The sequence below is a fragment of the Colletotrichum costaricense genome (assembly GCF_030867565.1).
Source record: "Colletotrichum costaricense strain IMI 309622 chromosome Unknown Scaffold_6.1, whole genome shotgun sequence".
In the NCBI taxonomy this organism is placed as follows: Eukaryota; Fungi; Ascomycota; class Sordariomycetes; order Glomerellales; family Glomerellaceae; genus Colletotrichum; species Colletotrichum costaricense.
Window position 1 is genome coordinate 2,397,162 of NW_026848235.1, and position 22,472 is coordinate 2,419,633.

Below are 22,472 nucleotides of genomic sequence, written 5' to 3' on the forward strand. Positions count from 1 at the left end.
AGTCGAGGAGCCTGTGTATATTCCTTCTCAAATTGTAGAGCTTTCTGCGAGCTAAGCACGAAGCAAGTACATCCCTATCCTGCTCTCTATACTTGAATGTCGTGAAGCATCACTAATGCAAGACTTCTGTTTGCGTGCCTGTCCAGCTGGCATTGAGGTTGTCGCCATCACCAACCTCCAGAAGCAGTAAAACTAAACTGACTTGGCAGCTGCTTGAGGCCACCCGGTATGCACGTTCTATCAATAGTCTGGTCCCAAGGCAGTAAGCCAACATGAGTTTTCCTCTTGGGGCTATAACCCGTTTTCCCAGCCAATAAGAGGGCTTTATACGCCTGCTTCGGCTAGGTACTTTCCCACAGACGCGGGCGGGCCGCGCTGTTTCTAGAACTAGCTCCGAGTAATTACCTACATACGGTCGTGATTACCTAAGGTCGCAATTGCCCAAGGTCGTAATTATAACTTACGTACGGTCTTAATTGCCTAGTTATTGTGATTCCGGAATACATACTTAATTACGATCATAAGTAATTGCGACCGTGGGCAATTGCGACCGTAGTGTACGTAAGTAGCTATGTATGGCAGGTGCAGCGCGGTCGCTAGATTTCAAGTTTCACTGGAAGGCTCTTCTCATTGGCTGGAAAAATGGGTTACTGCCCCAATAGCAGAACTCGCCAACAATATCTCAGGTAACGACACATCCGATTGCTCCGCCGCAGAGTGTTCTGCAAACGTCGTTGCTCTCTCAATATAGCTATTCTGTTTAAGTCCTCAAAAGACCGAAACTTTAACGGAGGGGGGGGGGGGGCAGGGCTGCTGCTTCCCGAAGACAGGGCTATCGATTCCCAAAGGCAGCGAGCACACTAGTACGGAAGCCGAAGACCTTCCTAAACGGACCCGTTTCTTCATCTGCACGCTACCTGCATGTGGGTTAGCATGACGCTAGTAAGATCTGGGACAGCGTAAGCTGCGCCGATCAGGAACTAGGGGCCGTTCTCTTCTGATTTCATTCCAAACTTGATATTGGCGAGTTGCCTCTGTAAGATTGTTGATGAATTTAAGATGGTGATGGTTGATGAGACTGGAAGTTGTTGCATTTGGTCTTTAAGACTTCCGTTCCCTTGAGCAACATTCGGCATTGAAATCCTCTCCTACCATTCTTTTGGCACTTACTCGTTGCACCTCCAACTTTACCTCCCCCACAATGAGGTCCTTCCATTTTTTGCCGCTTCTTCCTTTTGCACTTGCTGCGCCCCCTCTCGTCGATCCATATCTTGAGATGTGCGGCATATCCATCACATACTCCGCCATAACGAGCACTCTTCTACTACCACCGCAAACAATTTCTCTCTGCGAGAATTCGAGCAATTGCGCCATCCCTACCATTGGTGCTGGAGGAGGCTCCCCCGCAGCTCCGCAGGCCACCGCCACCCAAGTCCCTGGGGGCAATCCTCCTGCTGGGCAACCTGGTTCTAGTCAAGCTCCCGGAGGCAATCCCCCTGCCGGGCAGCCTGGTGCTAGCCAAGCTCCCGGCGGTAACCCTCCCGCCGGACAGCCTGCTGCCAGTCAAGCACCCGGAGGCAGTCCACCCGCCGGACAACCCGCTGCCAGTCAAGCTCCCGGCGGTAACCCTCCCGCTGGGCAGCCCGCTGCCAGTCAAGCACCCGGGGGTAATCCCCCTGCCGGACAACCAGCTGCCTCTGGTGGTTCGAATGGCAATTCGCCAGGCGCAACAGTCTCTTCCCCAGCGGGCTCTGGTAAACCCTCCTCGGTATCGGCATCTTCCGCATCTCGGTCATTTGGTTTCAAATGGAATGAGCTTTGTGTCATGGGATTCGCCGGCGCAGTCACTCTTTTTCTGAGCCTGGTAGTCTAATGTCTGCCCAATCTTGGGCCGAGAAGTGGTCAACTTTGCAGAAGTAGGCTGTGGCGGCGGAGTACCTCATTAAATTGGAACATTGTCGGGTATCCTTTTGTCACTCGGAAGAGCTCGTTAGAATTTACTCCGCCGGCTTCCTTGTCTTTCTTTTCCTCTTCTTGATTAATGTTACGCATAATTCTTCGGCGGTTGTCCATGGACGAGCCGCCTAGCTCCGCCTATTTGTCCTGAGTTTGGAACAGCTATTATAAGTGGGTGGGAGGGTACTCTAGACGGAAATGGGTTCTTTTTTTTTTTTTTCTCTCTTTCTCAAGTAACAATCAATCACGTAGGTTGCAATTATCAACCGTCCGTTGCGTTCCACAATTGTTCTTCCGGGTGATTTTTCGTGATGCGATGTCAATCCTCGGGCTCAATTGGTCATATGGCGACCTGGAGTTGAGACTCTGTCAACGAAGGAGAATCCCCCTGGATTGACCCCTGTCCGGAAAAGGGAATGGCGCACCTGCGTGTCTTTCCGACCCCTGCGCTGATCGTCCGGGTCTAAGCACCGTGGATGGCCACAACGACGACGACGGGCCGCGGTATTCAGCCCACGCTGCCGGGGCTTGAAATCTGCAGCGATTTCCAGGCGCAAAGATGGGTATGGGGGTAAGAAGAAGATCATGGATGCGTTGGAGAAGCGTTCAGATCTCGCAGTGCAGCGCCGTCCATCTTGGAGGCGCTCGAGCTTGCAAGATTTGCAGCCAAAACAAGGCCACTTGCAGTGACGATTACCGTTGCGATTTCATCAAAAGACGAGACAGTCAGGAGGCAAACGGCAATCCAATTCACCAGCCCAGAATCCAAAAACAATGCACTGAGTTATCTTCTCCCGAGTCAGTAGTGCATACCTGAGGGCGTGCAAGCCCAGATCGATGTCTCGTATAGTTGCGCTAAGTAGAAGTCGCTGAATTAATGATGCTGTAGAAAATGGAATTAATTTCGAGGTGAGCTCTCCAAAGGATGTTTCTCTGCTCTGGTTATTAAGTGCGGGATGCTGCTCGTCAAAGCCAGTGCTGGCCGACTGTAGCCAACATAGCAAGCCAGGCCGAGTGTTTTCAACTTGAACCACATGGATTAATTATCGAAGTATATTATAGAACATAGTTCTTTATTTAAAATGAAACCAGATGTAGAGCTCGCTTTGAAACTAAAAGTAAAAGCGATGACAGATCTCGATGATGATATAATCAAGGTTATATAACGTGTGGTGAGGTCACGTATAGTTGAAGCTATCAAGCCAATATCATTATAGGCTCTTCACCTCAGCAGGCAATCAAAAGTGTGAGTAGTTACTGCTTTTTGTAACACAAAGCAATGTACGTTTTTGTATTACGGAAAGAGGAGGATGGGCATCAACTCCTCAGTCTGAGGTGAAATCAAGCCATGATGCTACCTCTCGTCATATTACCAGGATACCAGTCAACCACCGGGCAACATACGTCTTTCAGTTTTCTTGCTAGAGACATTCCTGAACCCCTTCAAATTGACTGGATTTCTTACTTCACCGCACTCCGTAACCCTAAAATCATGTCGGAGCGTCAGGGTTTGTTTTACCAATCACCCTCGGGATTTGGATTCCGTGTAGACCTCCTTCGCTCGTCACCTTAGTCAGCCCATGCACCACACGCAGCTTCATCACCACGAGCAACATCAATCCCCAAGCACGAGGACTTGGTGGGAGAAAAAAGAAAAATCTATATAACAGGTCCTTTTTCTCACTTTCGGCTGGCATCACGAAAACCCCAGAAAGGAACAAAAGTCCCAAAATCAAACACGAAAAGACAAAGAAACCCCCCCCCCCCTCGCCTAACGAAGAAAATGGCACACGCACTCATCCTTGGCGCCTCGGGCATCTCAGGCTGGTCCCTCCTCAACCAGGCCCGGACCTACCCCACGCCCACGACCTTCGCCCGCATCACCGGCACCACGAACCGCCCTCTGACCCTCGAACAGGCGCGGCTGCCTGCAGATGACCCGCGCCTGGCCCTCGTGTCCGGTATCGACTTCACGAAGAGCGTGGACGAGGTAGCGGCGGCGCTGAGGGACCAGGTTCCCGACGTGGAGACTGTTTCTCACGTCTTTTACACGGGTACGTACTCAAGCAGAGAAAGTTGCATGCCATGCATGCGTTCAAGAAAGGGGTGTCTGTGTGTGTGTGTGTATGTGTGTTTGGGAAATGTGGATTTTGCTAACAACGTCGGGGAGGCCAATGTAGCCTACATCGACGTAGACGTCTCCAAGGGACAAGCGGTGGCGACAGCAGCCAACACGGAATTACTCGCCGTGGCGGTCAAAGCAGTCGAAAAGGTGTCGCCGCGCCTCGCCTTCGTCGTCCTGCAGACGGGCGGAAAGGGGTACGGCCTCATGTACCCTGACAAGGTGACGCTACGCACCCCGCTCCGCGAAGACGCGCCGCGGATCCCGCGGCCGTGGGCCGACGAGGTGTTTTACTACGCGCAGCACGACCTGCTGCGCGACCTGTCGCGGGGGAAAAACTGGACGTTTTCCGAGATCCGGCCGGACGTGATTGTGGGGTTCGCGCCGACGTCGAACGCGATGAATATGGCGAGGGGCATTGGGATCTATCTGTCTGTTTGGCGGCGGGTTTTTGGTACTACTACTACGGGAGCCGGGGGCCTCGGGTCCGGAAACCGAGTGGAGGTGGAGGTGCCGTTCCCGGGGTCGCTGCGGAGTTACCGCGCCACGCATACGGATACCAACCAGGACGTGCTTTCCAAGATGGAAATTTTCGCGGCGGTGGTGAATCCGGAAGGGTGCGGCGGGGGAAGAGCCTTCAACGTCGCGGACGGCGGGGCGGTGATTTCGTGGTCGGTGGTGTGGCCTCGGTTGTGCGAGCGCTTTGGTCTCATCGGGGTGGCGCCGCCGCCGCCGCCTCCGTCCTCCGAAGCGGCGATCGACGCCGAGGCAGGGACGGGCACCGCGTCCGGATCTACTGCCCCGCCGCCGTCGATGAAGGACTTTATCGCGGAACACGTTGACGCGTGGGTCGCGCTGGCGCGGGAACACGGGCTGGACGAGGGCGCCGCCAGGGGATACAACTGGGACTTCCTGCATGTGATGCTGGTGAAGTGCGACTTTGATCGCGAGTACGATCTCACGCGGGCGCGCGAGGTCGGGTTCCGGGAGGGGGTTGATACGGTGGAGGGGTATTTTACTGCGTGGGAGCGGATGAGGAGTGCGAAGCAGTTGCCGTCGTTTTGATGCGTGGGCGGTTGTTGTGAGGTGGACAGGACATGAGGTGCGTTCAGGGGAACTGAATCTCAAAGGCCTCGGTTGCCAGAGTGTTGAAGAATATAATATCCGTACTATTAATGATATGACAAGAATTAGGAAGTGGGGAGCGCACCGCGGACGCGCCAAGGGTGACGTCGGACTCAACTATCCTGCTCCAGAACCAGAAGTAGTACAGGCCTGATACGAGGAACCCCATATCCGCACACTGCCATCGCGCCATACAATCTCGGCTGATATGTCGAAACCTTGCGTTGCTTCTCATTGGAACCCGACAGCGGCGACGACGACGATGATGATGACGACGGTTCGAGGGTGTTGACCAATGGTCGATGGTACTGCATCTTGATGTACCGCCCATGACCTGCGTAAGGTAGTAAAAACACTCGGAGAAGGTCCTACCTCGAAACATTCTGTCTGACAAGCTGCCCCGTTCCAAGGTGGCCTTGTGCTTCACAGACACCAACCATTACGTTGGTTCTGAAGTGTAGGCCATGGGTGCCAGCTCGAGTTGCTTGAACGGCAAGGTTGAAGAAGCCCTCGTCATTTGGCAGGTCAACCTGAAAAATAGCAAAAGCCGGGCCAAATATCTTGTCAATCTTGCTCAAAGCAAGTACTCGGATGAACAACCCCATATCATTGCCATTCAAGATCCTCCCAAGCACCTTGCATGGATGTCCACCGGGAACTACAAATCAGTGTACCGACCAGCCTGAACTTTACGTGAGCAACATCATCCATACATGCCGTGCAAGCCAAACAGGAAGATGTACTGTCACATCTCACCCCATCTCACCCGCGGCAAGGCTTCCGGGCCAGATTGAGTTTCCTCAGACGCCCTGAAGATGCTGCACTCTTTTAACGAGGTTCCCGACGAAGCCGTCTACGGTGGAGGCGACGAAGCTCTCAGAGGCAGCGTGAAGAGCATCATCCATCCATGCATCAAACGTGGAGCGCAGGCCTGTCTGTTACACGCGCATCACCCTGACGCTTTCAAACCCTCGATCACGGTCATCTTGACCAAAGCCAACAAAGAAGACTACACAAGCCCCAAAGCCTACCGCCTGCTCTGCTGTCCGTCGTCGGCAAGTTGATTGAGAGGATTGTTGCAAACCGCCTCAAAAAAACTGGCCATAAATCACAGCCACTTGACACCTTCGACGCAGTTCGGTCTGCCCGGCAAGCCCACAACCAAGGCCCTGGAGCATCTCGTCAATTTGGTACAGCAGTGTTGGTCACCTACCGGCCGTGCCAAGTTGGAGGCCACATTGATGACGATCAACATTGCGGGTGCGTACAATCACGTCGGACGATTCGAAGTGCTCAAGATTCTTCGTCGGAAGGGCATTCCCGATTGAATTGTGCGATTTGTCTGGTCGTTCCTCAGCGACCGCAAGACTGTCCTCAAACTTCCCGGATACACCTCTGAAGAGTTCTGGGTTGATGTTGGCATTCCTCAGGGCAGTCCTTTGTCTCCCATTCTCTTTCTCTCCTTTTCCAGCCCCATTCTAGAGGCTCTTCAGGTCTCTTGTCCGTTCGCAAGTTTTGCGCTGGCCATGTCTTACGTTGACGACACCAACATTCTCGTCACGTCTCCTTCGGAAGCTCGAAACTGTCAAGCATTGAAGTTCCTCTACGACAACTTGGTGCGCTGGGCATCGCCCAACGGCATCTTCTTCGGGCCTCACAAGACATTCGTCATGCATTTCAGGAAACCCGGTAGTCATGGGCCGCCAAGCACCGAGCTTCCCGATATTCCCGGCCTCTCCAAGAACTGTCTGCAGACAGAGCTTCTTTTGCTCGGGGTTGTTGTGGATTCGAAACTCACATGGGCAGCACACATTGAACAAGTAAGTCACGCCTTTCAATTTTCATTTGCCTTCGTTTTCTTTTTTTCCTCCCTCGTGGCTGACCTTTCTGTCGACAGGTTATTACCAAAGTCAGGAGGAGGATGATCCATCTTCGCAGAATATCTGGATCGACTTGGGGGCCATCATTGCACGAGATGAAGAAGCTTTACGTCAGCTCGGTTCTTCCCATCTTCTCATACGCTTGCCCCGTTTGGTTCGTCGACGGTCGAGGCCAGAAGATCCGAGGCCAGTTGGCAAAGACGTTGGTCCAATCTCTCGACGCGGAACAGGCGCGGTTTCTGCGATTCATTGCAGGTGGATTCGAGGCCTCTGCCTCGGAAGTTGTCCACAAGGAGCTGCACATGATTCAGCTTTCGGTCTATCTTGAACAACTTGCTCTCAGGCACCGGATCAACAACCTCTATTCACCAGAGTATCGGGACCTCGAGGCAATGTGGGACAATGTCTTTACAGACATTGCAACGGAGCAGGAGTTGGGCGCTCATCCCTACAAAGCCCTCTACGGCCAGGCGGAATCCTTGTGGCTCGAGATGCGCGAGAGGGTTCTGGATAAGCAGCTTTGCCGAGCGAACTGGAACCCCGAGCAAGCCGTGCAGTCAGAAGCCGAGGGCTGGGCCGATCCCAAGCGCCGCAAGGCCATCATCAAGGCCTACCTGAAGGACATCTCTATGGAGAGGAGCAGTCTAGCGTGGGATCGATACAGAAACGACCGAAGCGGCAAGGTCCGCAACATCAACCGCAACACTCCGGCTCTCAAGGAAAACTGGGGCCCAGAGAGTCTCAAGTACTATCAAGGGCTCACGCGTGCTCAGAGTAGCATGTTGTTCCAATGCCGCAGTGGGGTGATAGGGTTGAACGGCTATCTCTTTTCGCTTAAGGCGAACGTGAGTCATTTTATTCTTCTTCCTCTTCCTCTGCATCTTTCTCTGCCTCTTCACCGGGCCCATCTTCTTTTACGCTATGAGTCTAACTTCTCGTCTTTACTGCAGTTGGTTGAGACACACCGATGTCGCTGTGGTCATCCGATGCAGACGGCCGAACATCTCTTTGCCCATTGCAAACAGCTCACCTTCGAACGCAGTCGCTTGCGTAAGCATGTCGGCGTAATCAACTTCGATTTGCTGGTCACAACCGAGGCCAACGTAGCCACGGCGTGGGCGATTCGCCATTTCGACATCGCTCAGTTCAGGTGGACGGGCAAACACATGCCGCTTCCCTGCTGATTACGGCCCGCAGCTTCCCACCAACCGCACCCACCATTTTTCGGAGGCAAGCTTCCTTTTTGTCTTTCCTTCTCTCGTCTTGTTGTGCCCTCCATTCTTTCCAGACGTCGACCACACGTCTATGCATCTCATTGCGCCGTACCTTCTTTGGTCTCGGATCTAGTGTACCCAAGACTGCTACTAATGCCTCGTCGCATCATTGTTTCCCCCGTCCTCCCCCTGGACTCTTCGCCCTGGTTTTCTCCTTTGTCTTCTGTTCCGGGTCGGTGCCACGGCATTCCTGTCCAACCTGTCAGCCTACCTCGCCTTTGTACAGTAGCACACCTTAGCCCAGACTTTCAATTCAATCCCCTTTTGCCCTCACCCCCCGACGGAGCAATCCGCCGGGGCCGTACCGTGTATTACGTATTGGGGTGAGATCTTCGGTGACCTTGCAGTCCTTGCATTCCATGATCGCCTCACTGACCTGTTATGAATCTAGGAAAACTGGGTATATTGCGCTCCATACCTAACTACTAATCAAAAGTAAGTGGACCTCCCCAGCGTTGCTTTGTGCTTTCATGACGCGAGCCGTTTGACTGACTGGCGGACCGAGCCGCAGCAGCAGTCAACCGACTCGACCGTTGTCTTCCTTTCATCAAGTACGCGGCCTGCTCGTTCCTTGCGTTGCTCTACTATGCTAACAGTCGTGTTGAAGCAGCTCCCGACCTTCCCCCGCGTGAGTATGCCCGCCCTGTCCTTTCTCTCCCATACGAGGCATCAGTAACAGGTCTGACAGAGTCCTCCAAGTTCCAGCCGTCTAGAGGGCGAGCTGCACCCACTCCAACGCACATAAGACCTCCTGGTGCCAGCCCGCGTGGGCGGCCAGATCCCGCATCACATACTCCTTCTCGTCGAGGGTCAGGGGGCCCCTTATATATTCCCTCACGTCCATAATATGGCCCGTATCGGAGGGATTTCTGGCTCCGTAGAGCATGATTTCCAAGCCGGCGTCGATATGCCGTAAGTCGCTCGATGCTCGACCAAACTACAGAAACTAACGGTATTCCCCAGGGATCTTGACGTCCGTGCCGGCCCGGCTGTCCACGGCGTTCGTACTGTCGCCCAGCCGAATTCCGCACCGCCGGAAGGTACTTCGCCAATCCTCGGGCGTGCCCACGTTGGCCACGATGGCCACAGCGTCGAGCTGGCCGGTAAGTTCTTTCTGACGACTTTTTGTTCCTTGGTCGGGAAGAACCCCTCTGCAAATGAACCCTGCTGACCAGACTGTGTTAGAAGAGGGCGCCCAGCCCGAGAGGGGCAGACTTGTCGACGGGCATCTTTGGGTGAGGCATGCCGCTTTCTTGTCCCCCGTACTCATAAATGCCACTGACACTCTTCCGAGAGAGTTCTAGCCCACTGATTGCTGACTGTATGCTGGGAGGTATTGCTCTCTTTCATTCTATTTTTGGATGAGCAAAGCTAACCATGATTTAGTAGAGTAGGTTCTCGTCGAGGTGGTATTTTGACTGGCCAACCTCTTGACTGGTTGTCTGACTAGCTGTCCAGGTGGTGGTTTGTGTGTTGATGGGTTTGTTTGGTGGATTTGTTTGGTGGATTTGTTTGGTTTGAATGGAGGTTGGTCATAAGTGCTTCTACTCTATCCCTGTGGTAGACGCTAAATACCCTTAGAGCAGCTTTGGGCGATGTTGGAAGCGATGAGGATGGAAAGAATCTTTGCGAGCTCTGGTACGGCAAGTACGATGTAAGTTTCATGATGCACCAAACAACGACTGACATGAGAGGAAGAAGAGCAGCAGATATTGGCCCATTTGGCCCTTTCTCCGGAAACCTCTACGTCGCCATCAAAGTTCAGAACCTCTGCGGTTGAGGGTGAGTAAATTTCCTACTACGGATGCATTACACAATGACAGCCATTTTTGAGATGAACTTTTGCTAATACCCATCGTGCCAGAAGGCCGCCTCCGACCATTGCGGCCGACCATTGCGGCCAACCATTACGGCCGACCTCTGCCGTCGACCTTTCCGGCCGGCGCCGCCGCGTGAGTATGTCGCTCAGCCTGTCGTCAGCAAGCAGCGTACCCCTCCCTCATCTTCTAGAGAATAGAGACATGGAGCTAACACGAGATTGAGCGAAGAGGGCAGCTTGCCCATCCCGAATTGCATGGCGGTTTTCGTATCGAAATCACTATATTGCGTTAAGCGCGTACTTAGGGCACATTATGCGTATTATATAATTAAAAAGTATACCGTATTATGTAATTTCCCTTGAAAGCGTGATCCCGTTAAGGTCGATCTTTTGCGCCTATAAAGCCGGAAAAAAACCACCACATAAAAAACAATTGTCCCTTAATATTTTTCCTCCGTTGCCGTGATCTATCGCTCGTCGTCTCAATTGTCAAGTCAGGTGTATGCTTTGACATTAATCCTTCAGGCTGTCCAGCGTCAGGCGACTGACTGGTAAGGTACCTAGGTTCCTTGTGTTACCCACCTCTAAGAGGTGTACTCCTTATTCAGAGGCTCGGGTTCTATGGCCCAGGCCAACAAGGTGCCTGAGGGGCGGGTAAATTTGGCTGTTTGGCGAGGAACTCCCCAAGTGTCGTGGTTACCTGCAGTGAGTAGAAATACGTACCGCGGCACCGCGGTCTCGTCCATGGCTCAGCCAAGCCTTACCGTAGGCCCACAGCGAAGTAATCTCTTGTCAGTGGAAGCTGGGCAGGCAGCCTGAGATACCTACCGGAAGTAACTGGTGTTTTCGGGCTGTCTTGCCTTGAGGTAAGGTAGGTACGGAGTGCAGTAGGTAACGTACCTTGTACCTCAAGGTAGGTAGGCTCAAGTCAGTAAATAGTGGGCTACATACATCGCCGCGCGACCCACTGCCGCCACTGAACGTACATTTGCCCGCACAAAGTAGTGGCAGAAGGCGCGTAGGTACATGCATGACCCGGCGAAGGTTGCCTTAGGTTATTAAGGTACATAGGTACTTTCCATAATATACCTGCCTATTTTCTGCACCTTAGGTACCTTACTTTCTATGGCACTTTCCTACACATGCATGCCAACTCCTCGAAAGTCCTCATTCAGGTGCTCAGAAATGTATCTTTTTGTGACTAAGCTCTGAAAAGATATCGTGCGGGCAAATGGTGCGTTCTGTCAGGCGTAGGGTGGAAAACATCATAGTTAGGCAGATGCGCTACGTGACTGCCTTCTGCGGGTGCACTTGGTACGTAAGATAGGGGACCACAAGGTACCTACCTGTCTGGCTGCCTTTCTCCGCTGTGCCATCCCCACCTGCGAACCTTGACCACCCCGGGCCACCCAGCACGCTTAAATACCTTTCACCTCTCCCCGTCGTGCCTGTCGCCGCCCAACACCATGTTCAACAACCGCTAGCATCTCATCCCTGCGCAAACCCCCACGATACAAAACATCCGCCTGGCATCTTCTTCAATCGTCACACAGACCCGACTCCTACGTAATCGGGAGGAAGGAGCTCGCAATGGCTACATTTTTTACATTTTTTCACCTCCCTCGAGAGCTGCGGCACATCATTTACCAGCTCTACGTCGTGTCCGACGGAGGCTATGTCCTCAATCCCGAAACCAACAAACTCAGAGATGCCCTGGGCAGACCAATCGACCTGGCTTTCGCGTACACATGCAAGCGCGCTGCCGACGAAATGAGGGGCCTTGCACTGGAGGCGAACACCATTACCGTTTCAACCTTTTACTCGCCAGACGAACGCCACAGAGCTAGAGACTTTGATCTCGTCACCATGATGCTAAATGAAGAACTGGAAAATGCACTTCACTGTTCACAGCATCTTCTCTGGGATGATACATGTGATGACATATCGGGGGCGTTCCCAGAGTTCACGCCCGTTCTCGACATGATCAGACATGATTCGTGGGGCATATCAACCAGGCAAGGCCCATGGGGTGAACCTCACTCCGTTTATCGAGATTTCGTACGCTTCGCTTTGCGAGCCATTCTAAGCACTAATGACAGGCATCGGCTCAATGACGACTTCACGGAACTCTCATACAACATAAATGACACCCAACACCTTCTCGATATGGAGCCGAACCCTTGGACCATTCCAAGGCAACATGATCTCCGACAGATAATGGATGCGCTCGGCGGGAAACATTCAATAAGAAAGTTTGGTCTCGAAAGATTCTGGATGGGCTCTGAATGCGCCAGACGTGCCATGTTTCGCTATTCCGCAGCCGCTGTTGCCATTCGGTTCCTGGAATCCAATACGCCTGCGACCCGAGCGCACATGAGGGACATCGTGCTGATTGAAGATCAGGAGTCTGTTTCAAATCCCGAGTGTCACGCAATGGGGTTGATACCTTATTGTCAAGAGAATCCCGAGTTGCGGATAGAGCGACGTGTCAGCCTGTGGCGGAACGCTTTTTTTCATCTGCCGGGGCAAGCACTTGGTGTGCGGACACACCAAGACTACAATCTCGGTCTAGACGCTAATAAGATCTCTTACGCCGTCGCCCGCTGGGTTATTGAGGTATTGCCACTCGTCCCCGCCGGTATGCCCGCCAAATCATTTACGTTGGTCTTGGATGGAGAGGGTGAGCCGCAGTGTTCGGAAATTTTCCAGACTGTCGTTCTGCGCGATGCTGCGTGGCAGCAGGCGATGGAAGAATGTTTCCAAAGCGGCGCCCTTCCGTCAGAGCCGTATGGGATGAGGAGAAATACCCAGAGGACTCCGTTACTCGACTTCCCCGCCTTTAACGACTGTTATCTGTTTGACAAGTTCCCGCAGGTAATGCAAGAAATCGTCGACGGGACGTCCATAGTTCGTTGCAACTTTGGCACTGGGGACTTTGTGGACACGGAGCCATTCAAGTTGGTCGCGAAGAAGGGGTTATGGAGCGTAGATCACTGGAGATTCCACTGGTACGAACGTCAGAAGAAGACCTATCAGCCTTCTCCTCCGTTGCCGTCGTGGAGCGACATCAAATCTAGCTATCTCTCTGATCGCCATGTTGCATTCACGCCCTCTCTGACTGAAATGATGTCAAGCTCTTCCGCCCCTCAGGGCCTGCGGTGGCAGTAGTATAGAGACTACTATCGCGCGAAGCAGCCACGGAGTTCAAACATGTCACACTAGACAGGACTAGCATATGTCTTCAGTCGACACAACGAGATAAGAAAAAGAGAGGTAAAAGAATAAGAAGAAGAAAAAAAAAAGGGGGTTGAGGGGGGGGGGGGGGGTTAGATTAGCCTTAGTATCCGAGGAGGTTTCGTTCGCTGGCGGTAATTACTGATCATCACACCCAAACAAAGTTGAGAAAGTCATCTGTCAAAAGCTTCACGACCTCCTCCAGAGACATGACCTGCGCGTTCCCAAAGCCCGCACCTTCGGAACTTCAGCCAGATCGCCACTGAGGTGGTAGCGAACGACGAAGGAGAGAGGAGGGCATTTTTGTCCAATCTTCTGGAGGTCATAGTCCGGAAGATAAGGGTCGAGAGGGAGGAAGGAGAAGGCAGGATCGGAACATGTTAAAATGATAAGAACATCATGGAGAATTGACAACTAGGCAACATGCAGCTTGTGGGCGATGGAAGTTTGGGCCATGCAATGCGCAAAAAGCCCTCTTTGGAGATATTCTAGTACCAAAAATTGGCCTTTTTTCTTTTCTTTTTTAATTGACCAAATGATTTCACTGCCGCTCCGGTGTCTCTTTTCTTCGGTGTCTCTTTTCTTCTTCTCCATAAACTCCCTCCTGAAGTCTTTTTTCCTATCGCAAGTCCCCCCCCCCCCCCACCAAGAAAAAAACAAAAAAGCCGTCGTCGCGGCCGGGTATCATCGATCCCGCTCTTCAATCAAACCCTCTCTCCTCCTCCCTCGCTTCCCCTGATCCCCTGCATTCACCGCCCACGCTTCATACCAGCCTGACTCAGCAAGTCCACGTTCCGCGGCAAGTCGAAATCGCCCCTCGCCTCGAACCAGAAGAGCATCTCCGGCTCCGGGCCCGTTGGCTTTGTCGGTTTCTTCGTCTTCTGCGACTGCCCGGACATGATCACGTCCCCATCACCACCACCGCCGCCCTCCTCATCGCTCTCCTCGTCCTCATCATCGTCATCCTCGTCATCCTCCTCGAGCCCCCTCCTCAGCCCAGTCCTCACATTCTCCACCCCCATCCGCCGCTCGTCCTCGGTGTACACGTCCCCCGCCTCCTCGAGGACGTACTTTTGCACCCGCTCGACGGTCCACGCGCGCACGTCGCGCCACACCGCCTCGAGCTGGGCCTCGCCGCCGCCGTTGCCAGCACCGACAGGTCCGCCAGCAATGCCGGGCCCGCCGCCAATGCCAACACTGCTGCCGTCCGACAAGGAAGGAGGAGGAGCGGCGTTCGCGCCGCCGCGCAGCTCCCGCGTCGTCTCCCGCCCGCGCTCGACCCACTCCTCGACGCCCGGCTCGAGCTTCTTGCGGAGCAGCTGCAGCAGGATGTTCTCGTGCACGCGGCCCGGGTAGGCGACGTCCGGGAAGACGTGGAGGTGCTGGAAGACGTGGGTGTTTTCTGTCAGGGTCTCGAGGAGGGATTGGAGGTTGCGGAGGAGGATTTGGGATTGTGCTTGGAGGGACGCTCTGTTTTTGTCGTGGCGCACAATGTTAGCACGTCTAGAAATCTTTTTTTCCTTCTTTCTTGAATCGTGTGTCTTGATGGATGTGGAGCTACGAGGAAGGAGGGGGGGGGGGGGAGCTTACGGGGGAGGAAGCGGGTTACTCTTCAAGACGTCCATCCGCAGACCCTGGATGCTGTTGGAGAGTTGGAACAGACGCTGGCGCGTCTGCTCAATTGCCTTGAATTCATCGGCTGTGATGCCGAGCGCGTTCGGCTTGTCCATTGCCCGTGGTCTTTTTTTTTCCCCGTGCGTTGTTTCGTCTTCGTGCGGCTCGTCCCAGATCAGAGAAAAGTAGAGGTTCTTTGGGGATCGTAGCGGATGATGGAAATCGCACAGCTCACGCGGCTCGACGCGCCGGGGATTGGTGAGTGCCTAGCGAGTCGCAGAAGGGGAAAAGGTGTTGGGTGAGTTATGTCGCGAGGGGATGCGACTGCGCAATTGAATCTTCGACGTCGTCGGGAGTAGAGAGCGTGGGGGTGGTTTTGTTGAGAGTTTACCGGAAATTGAGCTCCCTCTATCCAGGTTGAGGAGGGGAGAAAAGGTACGAGTGACGTTCCAATCCACTCGGCCCGGGGGTAATTTAAATGGGTCCAGGAGCTCCGCGTCGAACGGGGGTGTGGGCAGCGATCGCGGCGTCAGCACGTACCTCGCGTACCCCGCTGGCCCGGCGCAACCCCCAGCTGAAAAAGCGATGCAGGGCCGGGAGCAGGGGCCACGCGGGATGGAATTCCTCTCGGTTTTCCCAAGTTAGCAAGGTAGAAGGTAGGTATGTAAGCATACAAGGGAGACCAGACGACCATTCACCCTCAGACTCGTTCGAGGCTCTTCCCGGTCACGGGGAAACGACCACACTCAATTGGCTTCGGGTTTGCATGCTTGACATAAGATATTCGATATTCAAATACAGCTACCGACGTGGCAAAGCACTCAGCTTGTTAGAAAAGCCAAGGCGGTCCCATTAAATGAGCACGGCGTAATGGGAGTAGCACGTCAAGTGAGGCAGTCGGGATTTCGTGACGACGAGCGAGCTGCTTAAAAAGGTCTCTGAGTAATCCTCAAGAGGTTGAGTGTCACGTTCCAATGAGACAGGACCTTCATTGCAACTGGTAACTTGCTTATGTGCTAATTCTTGGGCATTCATGTCCTAAGCCCCATTGAAAGCTAAAATACAAAGGGCGTCTGGTCTGTCCTGAAGATCATGACCATGCGCCTGATCGCCTTGCGGATATCTGCGAGAAAGAAGAGAAAAGATATCGCGTGCTGTAAATTAAATGATATGCCCCAACGCCCCTGTGACATGCATTTTGGTGTCGTTATCATCATAAATATGCAAAAGATTTACTGGCCGTGAGATCCAGCTTGGTCGTGAAGAACCCTGTGACCAGTTGTGGCGCGGTCAACCTCCCGACCGTACTTGTCCACGGGCGGGTATCGAGCGCGACGCTCGAGGTCGTCCAGAGGAATCTGCGAGCGGATGTACCTGAGAGATGTTAGTATTGAGTCTGGAGGTTCATTATGCCGGGATCACAACTTACTTCATTCTACCGTCATCAACGGGGTCGTAGTCCCAGCTAGTGAACTGGCCCTGGGTAAGAGCGCCCCACACAAGGCGACGCTTGCGCTGAGACTGCAAGACCTGCTCGGTGATGGCATCAAAGTCCCACTTGGCCTTTGTCTCGGCGTTGTACTCGTCAAGCTTTGCCTTGGCTTCCTCGTCCAGCAGCTTGCCGGCAATGGCCTTGGATGACGCCAGGTTGACCAGCTCGAGCGGATCGTGTTTGAGGTTGAACAACTGGGTGCCGTCTGCAGGGCAGTGGATGTACTTCCAAGGGCCCTCTCGGATCATCATGAGCGGACTGACAGTGCCCTCGCCGGTGTACTCGGCGTAGACCTTGTCGTGGCCAGTCTTGCCCTGAAGATGGGGCAGCAATGAAACACCATCCATGGGTAGACCAGGAGCAGGCTTCGTGCCGACCAAATCGCACAGCGTCGGGAGAATGTCGAGGGTAGAAACGTTTTTGTCCACACGATGGGGCTCAAAGTCCTTGGGGTGGCGGACAAACAGCGGCACTCTGACGGAAGACTCAAAGTAGCTCATCTTGTACCACAGTCCACGCTCGCCGAGCATGTCGCCATGGTCGCCGCTGAAGACGATGATGGTATTGTCATCCAGACCGCACTTCTTGAGAACGGACAAGAGTCTTCCGACACAGTCATCAACGTAGCTGACAGCGCCGTAGTATGCGCGGCGAGCCCGCTTAATCTGGTCGTCGGTGAAATCATAGTCCCAAAGATCGCAGACCTTCATGAGACGCTTGCTGTGGGGATCCTGTTCTTCTTTGGGAATGCGAACCTTGGGAAGAGCAATGTCGACGTCCTCATAGAGATCCCAGTACTTGTCCTCAATCGTGTAGGGGTCATGAGGGTGAGTCAAAGACACGGTGAGAGCGAAAGGGCGCTTCTCGGGACCCTCACGGACGTGGTCGTAGAGGAACTGAGTGGAGCGGAACATGACCTCCTCGTCGTAGTCCAGCTGGTTGCTCCGCACGCAAGTGCCGGCTTGGAGGATGGAGCTGGAGTTGTGGTACCACTCAAGACGGGTGTCTGGCTCGTCCCAGTTGACGACCCAGCCAAAGTCACCGGGGTAAATGTCGCTAGTCAAGCGAGTCTCATAGCCGTGAAGCTGATCCCCGATGAAATGCATTTTGCCTGCCAGCGCAGTCTGGTAGCCCTTCAGACGCAGGTAGTGTGCGTAGGTGGGAATCTCACTGGAGATCTGGCTGGCGTTGTCGTAAGCACCAATCTTCATGGGCAAAAGACCGGTGATCAAACTCATGCGCGATGGTGCGCACAACGGGGAGGGGCAGTAGGCAGAGTCGAACTGAACAGACTCAGCGGCAAGAGCATCCAGGTTTGGTGTCTTGATCTGTGACTCGGGGTTGTACATCTTGAGCTGGGGTGCGGCCAATTGATCGGCCATGATGAAGAGGATATTGGGTTGCTTCGCGTTCGGTGCGCCATTGCCGTTGCCGTTGGCAGACTTGCCATTGGCGGGTTGCGCCAGAGGCGAAGAGGGAAGTGAGTTGAGATCGGGAGCCATTGTGCTTGTAGCCAATGGTCTCGAGTATGATTTGTTTATTGAAACTTGAGCAAGTTCGATGGAGAGGGTGGTTGTGGTGTTATCCTTGGTTGCGTGGGAGGAAAATGTTTGTGGCTTGTGAGAGGGCTGATAAAGAGCCGATGTGAATATGTGTGCTCGTGTGTCAAGTGCGATGGTGAGCAGTGATTGAAAAGTTTATAAGTGATCAAGGACAAGGGATGGTCAGTGATTAGGAGGAAAGCGCAGTGGATTGAGTCTTCCGGATGATCTAGAAAAGAGAGAAGGAAGTTAATCATAATTCATGCGGGAGGAAGCGTCCTTTAAGAAAGTGAGCCAAGAGAAGAGAGCGAGAGCAGTCCCGTCCGCCTCGACAGTCGACCTGCCTTACCTAGGACCAGCCATGGGCCATGGCCCTTGGAGCCCGATAGGAAGGGACGACGGGACGTGGAGAAGACGGGCGTGGATAGATGGACAGGAGGGCGAGGCAAGGAGAAGCAGCGCCAGACGCCAAACGCCAAACGGGGGCCACGCCAATGCACAGACACTGCATATGCACCAAACGAGGGATCTGCGGAGTACTTGAGATAAGGATACCCCAGACCCCGTCGCATTGCCTGGAGGTGCCCAAGTGGCTCGTGCAGTACGGTGGGGCTTTCCCCGACTCATGCAATGTCACGGGGCTCCAGCTGCTCCTTTCCTCCCACCCATCCTTAGCGACTTGGAATACTCAGTATCCGTACCTAAGGTAGCAAGGCCACATGTGCCAGGAGCAATACGGTGAGGTGGCCGATGAGCGGGAAGGAACGGGGTGAAGGGACAATGACAGATGTGGGTGGCAGAGGACAGCAGGATCGCCCGGACCCCGTTCCCGTCATTTTCAACAAATTCACTCTCCGGTCATCGATCCAATGATGAAGGATGGAAGGGAGGGAGGTACCTTATTACCGTGCACTCCGTGTAGGTCATCAGCCAAAAAACTGTCAGACAGCAACAGCAGCCATCCAATTCCAACCCACCTTACTAAACTTGTTTAGTCACCGCCTTAACTCTGCTTCCTCCACCTTCTTCTCCTTTCGCCATTCAATGATTCGGATAACTCATTATAATTTCTAAACCACACTACCTTAAGCTCGTCGCTACGCTTACACCTGGCACGCCTGCGTAGTCTGTGACTCTATCCAAGGAAGACAGGTCGACCGCAATGCGTCAGAAATATGGCGTTTTCCGATCAGCCGATTGCGAAATAGCCCATGCAAAAGCACCGACCAGCCACTCAAACACTTTGTCAGCATGGCGGCAACATCAACTCGTCGTTACAGTCTGTCTCTTGTCAATGAATGAGCTCTGCATGCTGGTGTGATCCGTATCCGCATCACAAGAAGCAATTTCCTCTCCATCCGGCTCCATTCTGCATCACCCTTCAACGCTCCTCCGCGATAAGGCTAGTCGCTTTTCCTCTCACCGTGGGACCCGAGCCACTCCATGCGACAATCGATAGCTAGCGGTGTGAATAACACGTCCCACGACAAATGAAAACGCAGCGCCGGAAACCCAAACGGCCGGCTACACCTTCTCCAACATTGAGCATGGGCATGGGTCGGCTAGTCTTACTCTTGTGCTATCTCGGCCTCTCGTGATGACTGGTAGGGGCACCCTAGACTCCTCGAGCACTAACAAGCTTCGTTATGCTTCAAGCGGGAATAACAAATTCTTTCCCATTCGCTGGTCCCCTGCTAATTGGACCCCTGGATCTCGTCGACTATACCCCAATCGCCCTCTTGCAGCTGGGCACTTACCCAAAGACCTGCTCGCAACCTGCATAAGCGTCGCTCAACCCAAGGACAGGCCTTCTTCCGATTAGCTAGACGATTGGACGGTCCTGGTGTGCCCAAGGGAACATTCTTTCGATAACGGTCGCTTCAATGGGGGCATGCCATTCCTGCACGCACGCGACAAATTTACGGAGGACTCCGTTCCCCCTTCAACGACCTCCACTGATAAAGGCACCGAACCGAAGCATGAGAAACAAACATTGAGACGAGATGGGTCCGACGCAAGTTATCACGCACATTCATACAAGACCCAGAGTGTGCGTGCAGCCGGAAGGCAACATCTACAAAAACACAAGTGATGTGTAATACACCCAATTATTCTGGCCCAGACCCCAGTGTACGAATGCAGGGCACAAACACCAGCACCGTGGTTGCGAACCGAAGCGAACGGGGCACTTCTCCAGTCTCCAGATTCTAGATGGGGAATTTTGGACAGGCACGGGGAGGGACTGTCGGAACCACCAACCGACGACTCGCCTGGCTCTTGAATCCACCTCTCGGCTGTCCTTTTCATCTGGGCCTGGCATCTGCACCCCATGCCAAGGCGGCGCCATCTTGACAGCACTCTTAAGGGGCCACGTATCCGTATTCTCCTGGCAGATCAACCGGATTACAATTCCACTATCGACGAGCTCAGAAGATGTCGTGATGGCGTCCACCTCCGACCTCCCGCCGGCTCCCACCCCGCATTTGCGGGGTTACCCTCATGGCTGGCCGGTCACGCCATCGGAATAAGGTCTCCTACTCCGGGCGTGGCTCATCTTCTTGCCTCGCACCGCTTCTAGAGTCTAGACGTCTCCGTCCCGGAACGATGTGTCTTTCGCATCTACTGGTCACCGGTGCACGTACCAACGCACCAGTGAGTAACTGTAATACTCGATACATGCTTACCGCCGGTGGTGTGGCCCCGGCTCCCGGTCAAGCCATACCGCAATCACATCATTGCGCTCCAGTATTGCTTCATCAACTAGGCTGCGGATTCCGACTCAATTTATCGTTTCATCCATAACAATCAACATCGGTAACGCAGCATTTCAGCATCAGCATCAGACATGAGGGTCTTTCTTCCGGTTTTCCAGCAAGGGCGAGGACTAAACCCTCCGACGATCCGTTCCTTTCCTCCCATGCGCTTCCGTCTTGCCTTGCATCCCCGCCCACCATGCGTTTGTTCAGGTTGGTCAGCCTCCACGTTGCACCAGGCGAACCAGCTCGTTTTCGGCTGAGTCGTGCGCTTCGCTCACTGGTGATCATCTGATGAGCCAGCCCATCACACACATTTCTTCTCCGCACCCGTTAATTGCATGACTGGCGCATATCGTCGATTCCCTCCCTCCGGCTCATTGCGTCCAAGGTTGTCATCTCAATGGATAGCGTATTACCCCTCCACCCCGAACATCCCGTCGACGGTCTCGCGGTCACTCGCGGCATACAAACAATGCCAAGCTGCTCCCGACCCCAAAACAAATCCCCCTCCCTCCTCTCCAGGCTCTAGTCAACGTCGGGCATCTGCACACCGTGCAGCAAAATCCAAGGAGACCCTCGAATCACATCTCGTCCTGCTCCGCTGAGACATTGGCCAGGGGTCCCCCTCCGGAGCACAACGTCACGTTCACCGGCGCACCAACCAACAGCGAACAACAAATCAACCTTCCCTCGTCGAGAAGGCTGACAAGACATGCAACAATCCAGCACATTAATTTACGGCGAAAAGCGCTTTCGTGTGCCCGCGAGCGTCGAGCACACCTAGACCTTGTCCCGCTTTGCCTATCTGCACCCTCGTTGATACACTGTCAATCACACGCATGCGCAGTGCCAGCAACCCACGCATTTAACTGATAACCGCAATGACACACCAGAAGGCGCCCAACCGGCCCCGTGAATCGGAGGTAGAGGCACACGATCGATGATCGGCCAGAACATCGTCGTCTCCCCGCTCAGCCGCCGTGGACCCCTCATATCTCCCGTATCTCAACGCCAACGCCTCCCCATGTCCTAGACACCACGCAAAAATGGTGCCTCAATCAATCTTTCCTTGCCAACAAACTACACCACCAACCTGATAGATGCATACACCACCATCACACAGGGCACGCTTCCCTTGCTTGGAAAGCTCATTATGATTTTCCCCCTTTGGATCCCGTGACTCTGTCTGCGCCTCCTTACAGTGTAAAAGAAGTATCAAAACAACTCACATGACCGTACTCCTCGCGTTTCGCCGTCGGCTCTTGGCATCCACACGAGAGACCACGGGACCAAAAACTCTTCCCCAACTCCATGACATCCGCGAGGCTACGGATACCTTGATTTTTTTTCTGATGTGTTTATTTCAGTTGGGCGTGCATCGGTATCATCATCATCACCACCACCACTTATTCGGAAACATCATGGGCTATGCTGCGCCTTGGTCGTCTACACGCGGCACAATAGCGACCACCATTCCATCGTGAGTTTTAACAATGCGGGGTATATCATTTCAAAGGGAAAAAGTTATCTACACATGAACACCCAACCGAGACATGTTGGCGGGGAATCTTCCTCATGCATCGCACTCCTATCCCGCTACATCTTCAACTTCCCAAAGCATCCCGCTCTGCCCTCTCCGCCCACCAGCACCACCTCATT

The 22,472-nt window shown here is 53.7% G+C and overlaps 9 protein-coding genes across 9 annotated transcripts; 6 read left to right on the forward strand and 3 right to left on the reverse strand.

The window, feature by feature from the left end:
* Positions 1 to 1,201: 1,201 nt before the first annotated feature.
* CCOS01_07006 (WSC domain-containing protein) lies at positions 1,202 to 1,873 on the forward strand (the record flags this gene model as incomplete). The annotated part of the gene is made up of 1 exon (XM_060455173.1): positions 1,202 to 1,873. One exon carries the CDS (start codon positions 1,202 to 1,204, stop codon positions 1,871 to 1,873), a length of 672 nt encoding a protein of 223 aa, XP_060314873.1.
* CCOS01_07007 (uncharacterized protein) lies at positions 1,515 to 1,796 on the reverse strand (the record flags this gene model as incomplete). Its single annotated transcript, XM_060455174.1, has 1 exon — positions 1,515 to 1,796. The coding sequence occupies one exon, from the start codon at positions 1,794 to 1,796 to the stop codon at positions 1,515 to 1,517; it is 282 nt and encodes a 93-aa protein (XP_060314874.1).
* Positions 1,874 to 3,739: 1,866 nt separating the features above from the next.
* CCOS01_07008 (uncharacterized protein) lies at positions 3,740 to 5,143 on the forward strand (the record flags this gene model as incomplete). The annotated part of the gene is made up of 2 exons (XM_060455175.1): positions 3,740 to 4,010; positions 4,137 to 5,143. The coding sequence occupies 2 exons, from the start codon at positions 3,740 to 3,742 to the stop codon at positions 5,141 to 5,143; spliced, it is 1,278 nt and encodes a 425-aa protein (XP_060314875.1).
* Positions 5,144 to 6,018: 875 nt separating this feature from the next.
* On the forward strand, positions 6,019 to 8,267 carry CCOS01_07009 (zinc knuckle; the record flags this gene model as incomplete). Its single annotated transcript, XM_060455176.1, has 5 exons — positions 6,019 to 6,254; positions 6,318 to 6,467; positions 6,561 to 7,023; positions 7,101 to 7,928; positions 8,034 to 8,267. 5 exons carry the CDS (start codon positions 6,019 to 6,021, stop codon positions 8,265 to 8,267), a joined length of 1,911 nt encoding a protein of 636 aa, XP_060314876.1.
* Positions 8,268 to 8,873: 606 nt separating this feature from the next.
* Positions 8,874 to 10,137, forward strand: CCOS01_07010 (uncharacterized protein; the record flags this gene model as incomplete). The annotated part of the gene is made up of 4 exons (XM_060455177.1): positions 8,874 to 8,985; positions 9,104 to 9,269; positions 9,321 to 9,460; positions 9,944 to 10,137. Coding segments are annotated over 4 exons (612 nt in total), but the record flags the coding sequence as incomplete, so codon positions are not given.
* A 1,629-nt stretch (positions 10,138 to 11,766) lies between these two features.
* On the forward strand, positions 11,767 to 13,344 carry CCOS01_07011 (uncharacterized protein; the record flags this gene model as incomplete). Its single annotated transcript, XM_060455178.1, has 1 exon — positions 11,767 to 13,344. The coding sequence occupies one exon, from the start codon at positions 11,767 to 11,769 to the stop codon at positions 13,342 to 13,344; it is 1,578 nt and encodes a 525-aa protein (XP_060314878.1).
* Positions 13,345 to 14,159: 815 nt separating this feature from the next.
* CCOS01_07012 (RNA polymerase II mediator complex component Med8) lies at positions 14,160 to 15,140 on the reverse strand (the record flags this gene model as incomplete). The annotated part of the gene is made up of 2 exons (XM_060455179.1): positions 14,160 to 14,880; positions 15,001 to 15,140. The coding sequence occupies 2 exons, from the start codon at positions 15,138 to 15,140 to the stop codon at positions 14,160 to 14,162; spliced, it is 861 nt and encodes a 286-aa protein (XP_060314879.1).
* A 1,116-nt stretch (positions 15,141 to 16,256) lies between these two features.
* On the reverse strand, positions 16,257 to 18,018 carry CCOS01_07013 (choline-sulfatase; the record flags this gene model as incomplete). Its single annotated transcript, XM_060455180.1, has 2 exons — positions 16,257 to 16,398; positions 16,454 to 18,018. 2 exons carry the CDS (start codon positions 18,016 to 18,018, stop codon positions 16,257 to 16,259), a joined length of 1,707 nt encoding a protein of 568 aa, XP_060314880.1.
* A 3,209-nt stretch (positions 18,019 to 21,227) lies between these two features.
* On the forward strand, positions 21,228 to 21,686 carry CCOS01_07014 (uncharacterized protein; the record flags this gene model as incomplete). The annotated part of the gene is made up of 1 exon (XM_060455181.1): positions 21,228 to 21,686. A coding segment is annotated over one exon (459 nt), but the record flags the coding sequence as incomplete, so codon positions are not given.
* Between the last annotated feature and the right edge of the window lie 786 nt (positions 21,687 to 22,472).